The sequence below is a fragment of the Populus alba genome, chromosome 12 (genome assembly GCF_005239225.2).
Source record: "Populus alba chromosome 12, ASM523922v2, whole genome shotgun sequence".
NCBI lineage: Eukaryota > Viridiplantae > Streptophyta > Magnoliopsida > Malpighiales > Salicaceae > Populus > Populus alba.
Genome location: NC_133295.1, coordinates 14,118,142 through 14,132,332, shown reverse-complemented (window position 1 = coordinate 14,132,332; position 14,191 = coordinate 14,118,142). Strand labels below are relative to the sequence as shown.

At 34.3% G+C, this 14,191-nt stretch overlaps 2 protein-coding genes across 3 annotated transcripts; both read left to right on the top strand.

Annotated features, from left to right (window-relative positions):
* The first annotated feature begins 1,689 nt into the window (after nt 1–1,689).
* On the top strand, nt 1,690–8,119 carry LOC118060655 (65-kDa microtubule-associated protein 3). 2 transcript variants are annotated; one of them, XM_035073919.2, is made up of 13 exons: nt 1,690–1,933; nt 3,467–3,553; nt 3,702–3,908; nt 4,305–4,547; nt 4,641–4,850; nt 4,937–5,092; nt 5,181–5,340; nt 5,433–5,584; nt 5,677–5,764; nt 6,093–6,166; nt 6,240–6,314; nt 6,485–6,776; nt 7,267–8,119. In XM_035073919.2, the coding sequence occupies exons 2-13, from the start codon at nt 3,482–3,484 to the stop codon at nt 7,743–7,745; spliced, it is 2,208 nt and encodes a 735-aa protein (XP_034929810.1). In that variant the 5' UTR covers nt 1,690–1,933; nt 3,467–3,481; the 3' UTR covers nt 7,746–8,119. The 2 variants fall into 2 exon arrangements, with proteins under 2 accessions (XP_034929810.1, XP_034929809.1); XM_035073918.2 differs by lacking the exon at nt 1,690–1,933 and adding an exon at nt 1,951–3,340.
* Nucleotides 8,120–9,341: 1,222 nt separating this feature from the next.
* LOC118060589 (AT-hook motif nuclear-localized protein 6) lies at nt 9,342–14,191 on the top strand. The gene is made up of 5 exons (XM_035073821.2): nt 9,342–10,248; nt 11,576–11,643; nt 12,021–12,152; nt 13,138–13,299; nt 13,554–14,191. Exons 1-5 carry the CDS (start codon nt 9,786–9,788, stop codon nt 13,773–13,775), a joined length of 1,047 nt encoding a protein of 348 aa, XP_034929712.1. The 5' UTR covers nt 9,342–9,785; the 3' UTR covers nt 13,776–14,191.

Genomic DNA, 14,191 nt, shown 5'->3' with positions numbered 1-14,191 from the left:
TTAAGTTTTTTTATATTTAAATGAATATTTATTCTCTTTTTTATTTTGTTTATATAGTCTTTTTTAAATAATATTTAGTTTTAGTTATTTTGTATGTAATTAGTTTTTAAAGAGAATATTTTTATCGTTCTATACTTTTTAGGAGGATATTTTTAACATGTGTAACTTTATATAATGTTTTTTTTATTTTATTTTATTAAATCAATTTCATTTGTATTAATTTCTATTATCGTTTGATTGAATGAAAATTTAATTTTAATAAATAAAATCATTCTACACAACAGGGTGAAAGACCTATATTATAATGCCAAATATCTTAATTTTTATGTTTATTAGTTTTCTATTTTTGTATTTATTTATTGTCAATAACTTTTATTTTATTTTTATTTAATTATATATATGTGATCAAATTTATTTTAAATGAATTTTATTTTAATTATATATATCTGGTCAACCCAATAGTTCTATTTGTGATCAAATTTATTTTAAATGATTTTTTTTTAAAGATTATAAAGAACGACGTTGTTTTGAACTGGAAATAATTAAAAAACATTAATCCAGATTAATTACTAACCTTCAAGATGACTGACTCAACCTATAACCTATGACTCGGACTGAGTCATAGATCATATGGATTTATTAACTATGCTTACAACAGTCTAACTGCTTCACAGCTTGGATTGAATTTTATTAGGATTTGTTTACATCTTTCTCCTTGGAACACCTGATTTTAATGTTCTCATTTAATGCATATGTTACAAGTGTATTTACCAAAAACATTTATTTGAAATTAAAACACCTATCACTTTCCAAATAAATAAAAAAAATCAATTTCACAAGAGATTATACCTTTTTCAATCGATCAAGTCTTTTTAAAATTTACCTTTATATTTATACTTTTCAAGATCACTTTTATCTTTGATGCTATTTATTGTATAATTTAAGAAAATAAAATCAACTAAATTTAAATTTGTAGATCAATAAATTAGGTCTACAAATTATATATATACACATCACCTAAAATTTTTTTAAATTTTATTTGAGATATGGACTTAAGATCTAATCAATTCATCTTCTAGACTGTAATAAATTAAATAAAATATTCAAGAGTTCATAAAAAATCCAAATTAATCCACAATTTAATTAAAATCTAATAAAAATATTTCATTAATTTTTTTAAGAAATTTTTATAAAGTCTGTTTGTTTTTGCGTTTTAAAAGTATTTTTTAAAAAATTTAAAATGTTTTTATTTTTTTCTTTGTTTTAAATTAATATTTTATGTGTGTTTTCAGATCATTTTGATACACTGATATTAAAAATAATAAAAATATTTTTAAAAATTTATAACTACCCTTTCAAACAAATCTAGGTAAATTTATAATCGGTCTTGCTCCGGTGGAACGGTCTGATTTAATAACTATATTAGAAATGGGCCATTTCAAGACAATGAAAAAGACACCAAAGCATGGGCTTGCTTAGGATAATTGAAACTTCCAACATTTTCATTTTCACAAGTGTCCATTTCAAATCACATATGCTGACATGTTACTCTCCTATTGGTACAAATAACACACAAAACATCCAACGGTGTAGATTAATAGACTCTGTACAAGTGATCGTAGATGATTTATATCTATGACTTTATTGATGATCATAGAAATTTGAAATTCAAATCAATCATCATTAAAAAAAAAAAATCCTTAACAAGCGCTCTCTCTTTATTTCAACGGTCTTTTTTTCCCTTAAACTGCTCTCTCTCTCTCTGACTGCTGGATCGTCCAAAAATTCGAAACCTTATTTCTCGCTCTCGTTTCTTAACAACATCGAAAATCTTCTCAGGAAAATCGAAAAGAAAACAAACCGACACTCACATTTTCTCTCCGGAAAATTAAACGACGGAAGAAGTTTTGGACAAAACCACTGTTTTGTTTAGGTTCGTGCTTTGATCTCTCTCGCTCTCTACTTAGGGTTTTTGGCTTGCTTGAATTTCTGTTTGGTTGCCGAGAAAGCGATGGAATTGTGGTTGGTCAATCTGATTTGTTGGTTAGGATTTTATTTTGGACTGAGCTGAGGGGAGAATTTTAACTGTGCGTGTGACATTTTTTTTTTCTTTTGAATTTAATTTTGGAAACCTTGAGAGTTTCTTTTCCTGGATTTTCTCAGGAATCAAACAAACGGTTAAGTTTGTATTTTTCGTAGTTTTTCGATTTCCTTGAGCTGGAATTTGATTTTATTTTCATAGAAAAAAAAGAATCAGCGTGTTAATTAGCATTTCGTATGGTTTTTAAGGTTTGATTACGTTATACAGCAACAGAGGTTTTCTTCTAACTTTGAATTTTTTGTAATTCTCTGTTTGGCCGCAGAGAAAATGAAAATTATGAAAATTTGAGGTTCAGTTGTTTGTTAGAACTCAAGGTAGAGAAAATTTGAGCTGAAAAGTGTTCGAAATCTAGAATTGTTGCTTTTCTTTCATGGATTTTCTCAGGAACCAAACAAAGTATTGGGTTTGAATTGGTTTTTGATTTTGTTGAGCTGCTATTTTGTGGCATTTTCTTTGGAAATCACTAATTTTATCGCCAAATTGAAAAGGAATTAACTTTTTAATCATACATAGGTTAGGGCTCTGATTAGGGTTTTAACTAACCGAAACTGAAGCATTTATTTAGGAATATGAGTAACCAAAATTAAGAAATTAAAGTCTTATAATTAGAAGGTTTCTGTTTAGAATATCCATGAAACATGCGAGATTGAAGCTAGAAATAGAATGTTTTTAAAAACTATTATACGGAAATTACCTTGATTTCTGATTGCTTTACCTTTTAAGGCTGTAGTCTGATTCACTCTGATAATTAAATTACATGCCATATATGTAAACTAGTGTTGGGTTTATGGGGGGTGTTAAAGTGGATAAAATTTATTGCTATGTGGATTTAGATCTCTTTTAAGGAATTTTGAGGATCTTGCATATAAAGAAAGAATGACAAAGTTTACTGTCTTTTTTTTAAAAAAATGGTAGAAGGATTGTGTTTCAAACTTTGAATCCCATATAGCTACCGGCGGACTGCTCTTTTCTATACAAAAATGCTAAACATTAAGTAAAAACTTTAAGAATCCATACGGATAGTTGGATCATCGATCTTGAAGTAGGACCAATTGCGGGCCCACTAATCTGACGGCCCATGTGTGTTCTTGAAGTTTTTTCTTAACAGACAATTTTTCTTGAAGCTTTACTCTTTTCGTGGTTACATCAAATATATTATTCACTGTTTAATAGTTCAATTCATTGAATTACACCCTAGCATTTCAGCATGTGTGATGTGTTTCCACCTGTCGATTTATGGTGCTAAATGCTGATTATGATTTATTGATTTTTGCTTAATCTGGGTCTTCTATCTCACTCTTTTTTCCTTTCTCTTTTTATTACGTATATTTCTAACCATTTCCTTTTTTTATCTTTTTTTGGTAGAGGCGAGTAATCAACATGTCTAATGTCCAGAGCGATCCACTTCTGCAAGTGGAAACAACTTGTGGAACCCTTTTATATGAATTGCAGGTTTATTTTTCTATTAGATAAAAGAAACTTTATAAAATAATCTTCCTTTCTAGGTTGTAGTCTTGTATTTCTTTTCTGTGTTATTTTCTTGTGGGCTTTAACTGTAGAATCCGAACCCATTATTTTTTCTGTCCCAAATGAAAATCAGATAATTTGGAATGAAGTAGGGGAAACAGATACTGATAGGGATAAAATGCTGCTTGAGCTTGAACAAGAGTGTCTTGAGGTGTATAGAAGGAAGGTGGACCAGGCGAACCGGAACAGAGCTCAGTTACGACAGGCAATAGCTGATTCTGAAGCAGAATTGGCTGTTATCTGTTCTTCAATGGGGGAAAGACCAGTACATATCCGACAGGTTGGGTTTTAGAATACCGTCTCTGTTCTGTTTCTTTTTATAACTAACTTGATTTAATTTATTTTGAACTTCTATAAATTGTCTGGTGGATTATGAAAATGGATAACAGAGTTGGGATTACATGTAATAGTCATTAGAAATGATTCATTTAGCATCATTGGTCAGCTACCACTGACCATAGTTTACTGGCAACAGTTTTATGACAAAATTGTTGTTGTAGAATATGAAAAAAGTTGGAGCTGAGATAGATGTTTAGTAATGTAATAAGTTTAAAATACATCAATATAGTTGCTCATACATGAATAGGTCAGCAACCACGCATCATAAAGGTATGAAATCTGGTGCATAGATTAAATATGGTTTTAATCCTCCTTTTTCCCTTAATTTTACAAACAGGCTGATCAAAATGCTGGAAGCTTGAAGGAAGAGCTTGGAAGAATTCTTCCACAACTTGAGGAGATGAGGAAGAGGAAATTGGATAGAAGAAAGCAGTTTCATGAAGTTGTTGAGGACATACAGAAGATCTCAAGTGAGATCTATGGATCTGCTGATCATAATATATTAGTTGATGAAGCTGATCTCTCCTTGAGAAGGCTGGAAGAACTGCACAGACAGCTGCATGAACTTGATAAAGAAAAGGTTGGATTATTTTCTTCATTCTTCATCATCTATGTTCTGTCATTTACTTCATGTCTTTAGTTTTTACCTCCTGATCATCTTTTCTACTTGCAGAGTGATCGCTTGAAGCAGGTTCAGCAGCATCTAGATACTTTGAATGCACTCTGCTTAGTGCTTGGTATGGATTTCAAGCACACAGCTAGTGAGGTCCATACAAGTTTTGGTGATTCTGGAGGATCGAGGGACATAAGTAATCAAACAATTCAGCTTTTGGCTGCTGCAATACACAAATTGCGAGAGGTTAAAATACATAGAATGCAAAGGGTGAGTATTGGGTTTAATTTTTGTTAATTTTTTATCCTGAATGTTTTATCTTAAACTGACCATGTAGTGCCTTTGTGTGGTTATAGCTGCAAGATCTTGCAACTACAATGTTGGAACTATGGAATTTGATGGATACCCCTGTCGAGGAGCAGCAAGAATTTCAAAATGTTACATGCAATATAGCTGCTTCAGAGCATGAAATAACAGAACCAAACACACTTTCTCTGGATTTTATAAAATATGTGAGTTACAGATGTTTCATAGTTTCATGCCTTTTCTTTTTCCATAAAAATGAACAGTTAGCTCAAAGAATAAGTATATAATATGCAGGTTGAGGCTGAAGTTTCTCGTTTGGAAGAGTTGAAGTCAAGCAAGATGAAGGAGCTAGTACTGAAGAAGAGGTCAGAACTGGAGGAGATCTGCAGAAAAATGCATATGATTCCTGAGGCAAATGCTGCAGTAGAATATGCTGTTGAAGCCATAGAATCTGGTATATTTTTTTATGATGGGTCATCACATATTAAATGCTACTCATATGTCTACCATTTTACGGAATGCCTTTTTTCGTCCATGCTGTTGCAGGAAACCTGGACCCTGCGAGTATACTTGAGCAAATTGAGCTTCAAATTGCTAATATTAAGGAGGAAGCTTTTAGCAGGAAAGAAATACTTGAAAAGGTCGAGAAATGGTTGAATGCATGTGAAGAGGAGAGTTGGCTTGAGGAGTATAACAGGGTTAAGTTCCTATGTCATCTCTTGTGTAACTTTTATTTGTCATTAATTGATTTTCTTGCTTAATTGTTACTTATAATTTGATGACTGTATAGGATGACAACCGATACAATGCTGGGAGAGGCACTCATCTTATTCTAAAGCGTGCTGAGAAAGCTCGTTCTTTGGTTAATAAAATGCCAGGTACAGGTTTTTTTTTCAATGGTTGGTAAAATGTGCACAAGGGCAGAATCAAGTTGCATGATATAGATAGCCTGCGTTTTATTTATAGGACATGGTATGGATAGCTGCATTTACATTTCATCATGATTTGCTCACCAAGGACAACTTTTCATTGCACCATGCGAACCTTTTATAGTCCATGGGTTTTATTCTGTTGATTGATTTATTTGATTGCTCAGAGTCCTTTTCTCCATCATGCAGCATGCATCTGTTGTTATTTCTGTAGATTTTTTTAATAGGCTTGCTCCTCATCTTATTATAATAAGCTTCCTTTTCCATATGGGGGCAGGTATGGTGGAGGCATTGGCTTCAAAAACCATGGCATGGGAAAAGGAGAGAGGTGCTGAATTCTTATATGATGGTGTAAGTCCAGTATTTATTTCTTAACTCATCATGCATCTTTATTAAGGATTAACCTTTTCCTACCCTTGTCCAGATTCGCCTTCTTTCCATGCTTGAAGAGTACACCATATTACGCCAGGAGAAAGAGGAAGAAAGACGGAGGCAGCGGGTATGAATCTGTGAATTCTCAGTCTTTCTAATAAAAACAGACTCCATTATATCTTATTCAGTCATTCATGAATCTTTTTTACTATACTATATCATGGGTGCTTTCTAGATGCCTTTTATACAGAGGATATGCTTATTCTGATATGTTTGTGGTGGTTTAATTTATTATAGGATCAGAAGAAACTGCAGGGACAACTGATAGCTGAGCAGGAGGCCCTTTATGGATCAAAGCCAAGCCCTTCAAAGCCCCCGAGTGTGAAAAAAACCCCTAGAGTTTCAACTGGAGGTGCAAGCAATAGGAGACTTTCCCTTGGAGGAACAATGCTTCAGACTCCTAGACCTGATTTACCTCACTCTAGCAAAGCTACACCACATCCACGTGCTGGCAATAAAGTAGATCGAACACATCAAAATGATCATTTGAAACCCCAACAGGATGATGGCTTTGATGCTTTATCGGCTGGTAAGTTATTTTGAAATGCAAAGGTTATAGATTACTAAGGAGTTTGTAGCCATAACTTCTGTTCTAAATAATTTCCATTTTCCCTTTTCTGTTGAAGATGATATAATTGAAACCGAGCAATAACGGCTCGCCACTTTTCCTCGGGGTCTGGGAAGAATATCAACTGGTTCTTCACTATTTACTTGTTGTTGACGATGAAGTATGTACTGTCTCTTTGAGTATTTCTGTTGACTCTATCAGATAATGTTTGCAGAGAACGCACAGCCTTTAGACACTATCTGTTAATATTCCATTCAAACACAACCTTAAAGTCTTAACAGAGTTTTTTTTTTTTTAATCGTGTCTGGACCATTGATGGTCCGAGAAATGAAAATGATGTGGTAAGGATGAAATATCTAGTAGGATTGCTTAAGCAGCCAATGTTCATGCTTATTGGCAAGTTTGAATCTCGTTTAATTTGTTATTTCATTTTCTTTCTACTATTTTGCAGGTAGGAGAGGGTTGGATATTGCTGGTCTTGCTACGAAGAAACACTCGTTTGGTGCTGTAAATGCTCGTGAACCACAATCACCAATGCTGCGGCAACCTTTCTCACCCATTTCTTCCACTGTTTCATCAAAATCCAACATCTTGGAAGAAGCGACAACACCACACAAGGACACCTTTAAGAAGACACTTCCGATAACTGATCTGTCTTTTAAAACCCCTTCGAGGACAAATACCATTGCAGATGAAGAGAATAGGAGGACTCCAAAGGCAATGCCAATTCCTATGCCCATGACACCTTCAACGGTATCAGTACCAATGCAGACGGCTATGACCCCAGCCCCCCCACCAGTTCCATTTGCAGTCAATCCAGTTGAAACCCCTGAAGAAATTGAGTATTCTTTCGAGGAAAGAAGAGCAGGCTTCGTTCTTCCCAACACACACATAAAATCAGCCATACAACTAAACCCAAACCATTGGTGAACTTGAATGAGTGTGTGCTGCCATTGCTTGTTGATCTAATTGATCTTACCTTTTCTTTTCGTATGATCTTTTTCAGGGACCAGTTCTGGAGTAAGTCAAATGTAATTGGCTTTTTGATGGTGTACATAGTCTCCGAGCATCGAAACGTGGTCTAAGTTAAAACTGTTACCTCTTGATCGATGTTCTCTTAATTTTCAGTGATATTTCCTAGGAGCTTCAATCAAGCACTCGAAAGAGTGAAGACAGTGATTTTCTTTCCTGTGAATGTTTCTTGATACACTACTAGCCGTCAATTTCTATCGACATTTTGTAGGCAACTGAAGTAAAAGTCTTGTACTGAACTAGCCGTTTTAAAGAAGCCTTTTCTTTTCCCATGTAGCCCTTTTGTGATGTCTCTGTTACAAAATGAAAGACCACTTTCCTAGTCCGTGTTCTTGTCGTTTTTCTTCCTTTTGAACCTCTACAGTGCAACAAGAACAAATCTGTAGAAGATTCCCAGGGTAAGGAGATGGATTTATTTTGCAGGAAGCTTCTTAAGCATAGTTGTAATATCCGCTTAGACGGGTTGATTTATGGGTCGATAAATCAATTTAAATTATGTTTTATTTTTTTTAAAATAAAACAAAGAATACAAAAAAAATCTTGTTCCAGCCTAGACTACAAGTTAACCAGTCATCGAAATTGTCATGTTGAGTGGATTTTATAATTGTGTTATTAATTCTCTTACAATTCAAACACAAGACATGGGATTGCATGTTTTTTTTTTTTCTTTTTCATCTGGATATATTTTTTTATTTACTTTAAATTAATATATTTTTAGTGTTTTTAAATTATTTAAATGTATTGATATCAAAAATAATTTTTTAAAAATTAAAAAAAAATCATTAACATATATTTTAACACGAAAAATTATTTAAAAAAAACTATAATTACACTGTCAAATAAATTAATACAGAAAAAATAATTTAAATGGATGCATTTAAACCTCGAACAATAACATAAAATCAATGGAAGAACAAAATTGATTAACATGGGGATGGTCGGTGGTCCAAAACAATACTCAAAGGAGAAAATGAAAGGCAATATAAGATCATAGTCAGTGGTCCAAGCCAATACTCAAAGCATGACCTTGTGCATGGCTGCTTCTGGTTAGGTTTTGCCTTCTTCTTTTGGGTAAAAGAGCTGCTATGCATTTTATAGTGGCATTAATGGTAGATTCTAAAAACAACAGGGGCGATTAATTAATTTAAATATTGTATAGTCAAACTTTAAGACAAAGGAAGATGTCAGTAGTTGGAAAATTGGCATGGCATCCAACCTTGCCTTTACAGCTTCTAAAATAATTTTTTAAGATTTTAATAATTAAAGGGACAAATTTAAAATATAAAAAGCCATTTTCTTTTCCTAAATCATATCACTTTTTTAATAACTCAAACAATTTACAATCTCTGCCATTTATTATTAAAATCAATCTTATTAAATTTCCAAGACGGACGTGAAATCTTTTATTAACCAAAATTTATACTTTGAATTATTCAATTAAAATATTTGATTTATTAATTAAATTCAACATTATTAAATCACATATGGATTTATTTTATATTTTATTTTTTCCATTTTCCCTACTTTATTTATTTAACCCCATTTTCCTGCAAAACCCTAATTTCATTTTCGTTGAAGAAATTCTGCAATCCCCTCGAGTTTTTATTTTTTTGCAATTTTTCTCTGTAATTTTTGCAACTTTGATGTTAATTTTCAGTAACACAAAAAACCCACCATTGAAGCTCTGAGCATTCTATGCAATGCTGGAGATTTAAGCCACAAAACCCACCAAAAATTTGCTAATCTTTGAAGATTCAAAGCAAAGTTTGAATCTTCTGTGTTTTCTTGAAGCTTAACAAGCTTTTTTGAGCTCATTTTCTCCTAAAAACCCTGATCTGTAAGCTGATTTTGTGTTTCTTATTGTATACCAAGCACTTGAACCTGAAAAAGTTCTGATTTTTCGTGTGTGTTAAGCTCTAGGGTGTAAGGTCTTTTTGAATGATCTATGAAGTGATGGAGGCAAAAGAGGGAATAACAGTAAGTTCAGGTGTAACAGTTAAGGCAGAAGAAGCTCCTGATGGCTTCAGGGTGGCACCCAGAAATGAAAATTCTAGCCCTAGTCCAAACCCAAACCCAGACCTAAACCAGAACAATAACCATAACCCGAACCCGAACTCTAACTCTAACTCGAACCCTAGTCCAAACCCTGATCCTGGACAGCTTGGTGCCCCACAGGTGGGTGCCTCTCCTGTGAGTGCGGTCGGTACTGATACTGCGGGCAAGAAGAAAAGGGGGAGGCCTAGAAAGTATGCCCCTGATGGTACTTTAGCTATAGCGTTGTCACCAATGCCAATATCGTCTTCTATTCCGCTTACCGGAGACTATTATGCATGGAAACGGGGTAGAGGGCGGCCACTGGAGTCAGTGAAGAAGCAACATAATTATGAATATGAGAGCACAGGTAAAATGAACAGAAAAGATCGGTTCTTGTTGATGTTATAAATTTTGATTTTTTTTGAAGGTTTAGTTTTAATTACTGTTAATTTTTATTTTTTTTAATATGTTTTAATGTTTTACTGTTACATCCAGGAATCATGAATTCATGATATATTGTTAAATCATCGAGTTGGGTGTAAATGATGATTTGTTTTTTTGATGTTTTTAATGCTTTTTCACGGTTGTGTTTGAGTGGTGAAATCTGAAATGGGACTAGACTGGTACTTTCTTTGTGATATGGATCTTCCAGTAGAATTATAGAGGATACTGTTGGGTTTGACGTGAGACAGTGAGAGTGAGAGTGAGAGTGAGAGTGGGACCATTAGCTCTGACATTTTCTTTCAAACCCCCAGAACTGGATTTAATGGTAGAAGTGAAGAGAAGAGGATTTGATAATGATGTAACATGGAGGAATCTTTTCTTCTTCTTCTATATACCAAACTGTACTTCTTGCCTTTTGAGGGGGGGAATTTGCACAGTTCTGCTAGAAAACTCAAGAATATTTCTCAAGTTGCCTCTTTGTTGGACATCAAAATTTGTTGGTTATCTGATATGGTTGGATCCCATCTGTCTGGAGATGGGTCTTTATTTAATAGCCTTTGAACTCTGGCTTTTAAGGTTAAAAATTACTACAGAAAATATGAAAATTGACAAGGAGCAGAGCAACAAGGCATAAAGATTGTATTGATCTTAATTGTCTTGTATTAAAATCACATAAAAAGAAAGCCATTCAGGGGTGCATTGGATGGAATGGGATCTGGGTACAGTTGCCATCATCATTTTATGAAAAGAACTGCGAAGGCCTTTTGCATTCTCTAACTAAATGTACTGTTTCATGCAAGTGTTTGTTCGCTGCTTATGCAATTATGTTTTGCAAAACTTTATGCATCTCTATTCATTTTCATTTTGTTTTTTAACATTCCTTTCTAAAACAAATCAGCAGATGTATTCAAATGAATACTGAAGACCAAGTTTAAACTAAATGCCTTGATACAATACCAGTTGCCCCTCAATGTAAAGGGTTGTTTGTTATGTGAGATGTAACAAATTATGTGAAATAATACATCCCCTATTTCATTTTCCTTGAATAACTTATTAGACAGATCCTTGGGAATACTGACTGAGTTTTCCTTTCTTGATTTACTTACCACCTCTGAAGTCAAACTGTGTTTTTCTTTTAATTGGCAGATGTCAAGTTGTCAGGCCAAGTGCAGTGACTGGTTTTTTGTATGATGCCTGAGTATTTTTAATTGGTAGTTTTATGCTGATTTCTTGAAATATCTGTGTTGCAGGTGACAAAATTGCATACTTTGTTGGCACTAATTTCATGCCCCATGTGATCACTGTTAATGCTGGCGAGGTATGCCTTGCAGTTGTTCTAAATGGACCTTGGTATAATATAAGGATTCAATTGGCGTCAATTTGTCTCCCAAGTGAACTCAAATTTTGAAATTCTCAATGTCTCATAAATAAGTTAATTTAACATGCTTATATGACAAGAGAAAATGTATAGTCTCAGCATATTCATTCTCCAACTACCCATGCAATATGGGTCTAATTTCTCATGCATGCATCCAGCCTCTTTTATTTCAAGGTGATCTGTGATCTGAACTCCCCTAACAATCAGTTTAAATACACAGATGCTCTGCACTGTCTCAATATCTAGTCATTTTTCTTTTTGTGGGTGTTTTTTTGGGTTTCTTACTGTCATTGTTGTGGTTTTTGTTGCTGTTATAGGATGTGACAATGAAGGTCATGTCCTTTTCGCAACAAGGAGCTCGTGCTATATGCATTCTTTCTGCAAATGGGACTATCTCTAATGTTACACTTCGTCAACCTACTTCTTCTGGTGGTACTCTAACTTATGAGGTGTGGCTCTTCATCCTTTGTTATTGTAATATTCATATAATTGAGTTTTATGCTCAAATGACCAATTAATTTTCTACAGAAGCACTTCAAAGAGTTGCAATGTTTTGTTGGGGCCTAATGACCAGGCTGTACAGAAGGAATAGTCCTTGCACTTCCACCATTTTCTGTTGATCCCAATGAGTAGCAGTTTCATATTTTTAGTCTATGTTAGCCTGTGGTGTTGTAAATATCTAGTCCAGGTTTTCAGGAAAGAAAAATCATTTTCAGTGTGTGCTTATGAGGACATCATCTTCAGTAAATATTGTTTGCTCATATATGTAAGATATTTTACAAAGTTTTAGGAGGCATACTACAGAATCATACAAACACAACAATAATGAACTTGAAACATGAAGAGACATGTGGAAATAGCATGGCTAGATGGGGGGGGGGTGTTTTGTTTTCATGAGGTGCATACGACTAAGAGCCTGACACTTTCAAAAGAAGAAAGAAAGCTTGTACTATAGCACGAGCTGCTTTGAGTCTTTGATATCAAAGACATATATCAGTAAATGAATCTTATATTGTTGTTGTTATGTGTTTCTTGTTTAGGAGTTGGGGTTTCAAATTTGATCCTATTGCATGGAGTTTGTATTTGATGTGGATTAGAAATGAAAGACTTGCTAGACCTTTGCCAAACATAATTATTATACTGCAATAATTGAACTGATGTTGTCCTTGAATGAACTTTCCTTATCATCCACCGATCCCACTAAAATGTCATGACATGTGGATCCTTTTCAATTTAATTTTATTTATCTCACATGGATGGCCTTGACTATGTTTTGTGTTGTTCTAGTAACATTCTTTGTAATCTTTTATTTTACCTAATTGATGTAAGTTTTTGGATGTTCTACCATCTCATTGCTTCAACTTCAAAATCATGTTACCTTCCTTATTTCAAGGCTTTCTTTCTCACGGGAAACCATCGATCCATTATTTTCAGGGTCGTTTTGAGATACTTTCTTTATCTGGGTCATTTATGCCCTCTGAAAATGGAGGAACAAAGGGCAGATCTGGTGGGATGAGTGTCTCTTTGGCAGGTCCAGATGGTCGTGTTGTGGGGGGAGGACTTGCTGGTCTGCTGGTAGCTGCCGGCCCTGTGCAGGTACACTATTCTGTTAGAAGATCAAATGAAAAGGAAATTAGAAAAAGATCGAGTGCTGCTGGGTGCCTTCAAATTTCAAAATAAGTATTTAGTATTTCACCTTTTGCTCTGTTGTAGAATATCAAAGTGATAGTAAATTGTGTAAATAATGAGTGTTTCCTGTATTGTAAGTCAATTAATTCAATTCTATTAAGGAAATCGCGCCGGAGGTTTCACTGTGTTAATTTCTTCTTTGTTGTTTGTGTTGAGTACAGGTTGTCGTGGGCAGTTTTCTACTCGGCCATCAGCAGGAGTCAAAGCACAAGAAGCAGAGAATTGAACCTGCACTGGCTGTCATTCCAGCTACTATTCCAGCTACTATCAACGTGATCTCCCCAGAAGAAATGAAGGGGTCTTATGGTGGAGTAAGACCTATCGCCATACCATCTCCATTACATGGAGACAACCCAGCTTCTCTTAAACCCATGCAAGCCTAAATAGGGATCCACCTGCTGATAACAGAACTTCACTTCATGATGGATCTAAAGGTCATTGCCATTCAAACTGTGAGGTCTCCTACTGATGATGTTTGTATCTACATTGTTTTACTGCAGATACCGCAGCATTTCTGCTGATTCAAACTTAGAGAAATATAAACCCGTCGGCTATTCATTGAGAAATATTCAGGGTTTAACATCATATGGATTTTAACCCAGAAGTGTACTCTCTTTCGTTAGCTTTAGGCAGGACTTGCAGTAGTTTAGCATCTTTTTCTGCAGTTGTAATCTTGTGTTTTGTAGCGTTGCGTTGTTGCTTTTTAGCTGTATGAAAACTGGTGTGTCATTGTTCTGATTTAGTACCTTGTAACCGTACAAATTTAAATGGATGATATTTTGGTCATCAATGACTTGAA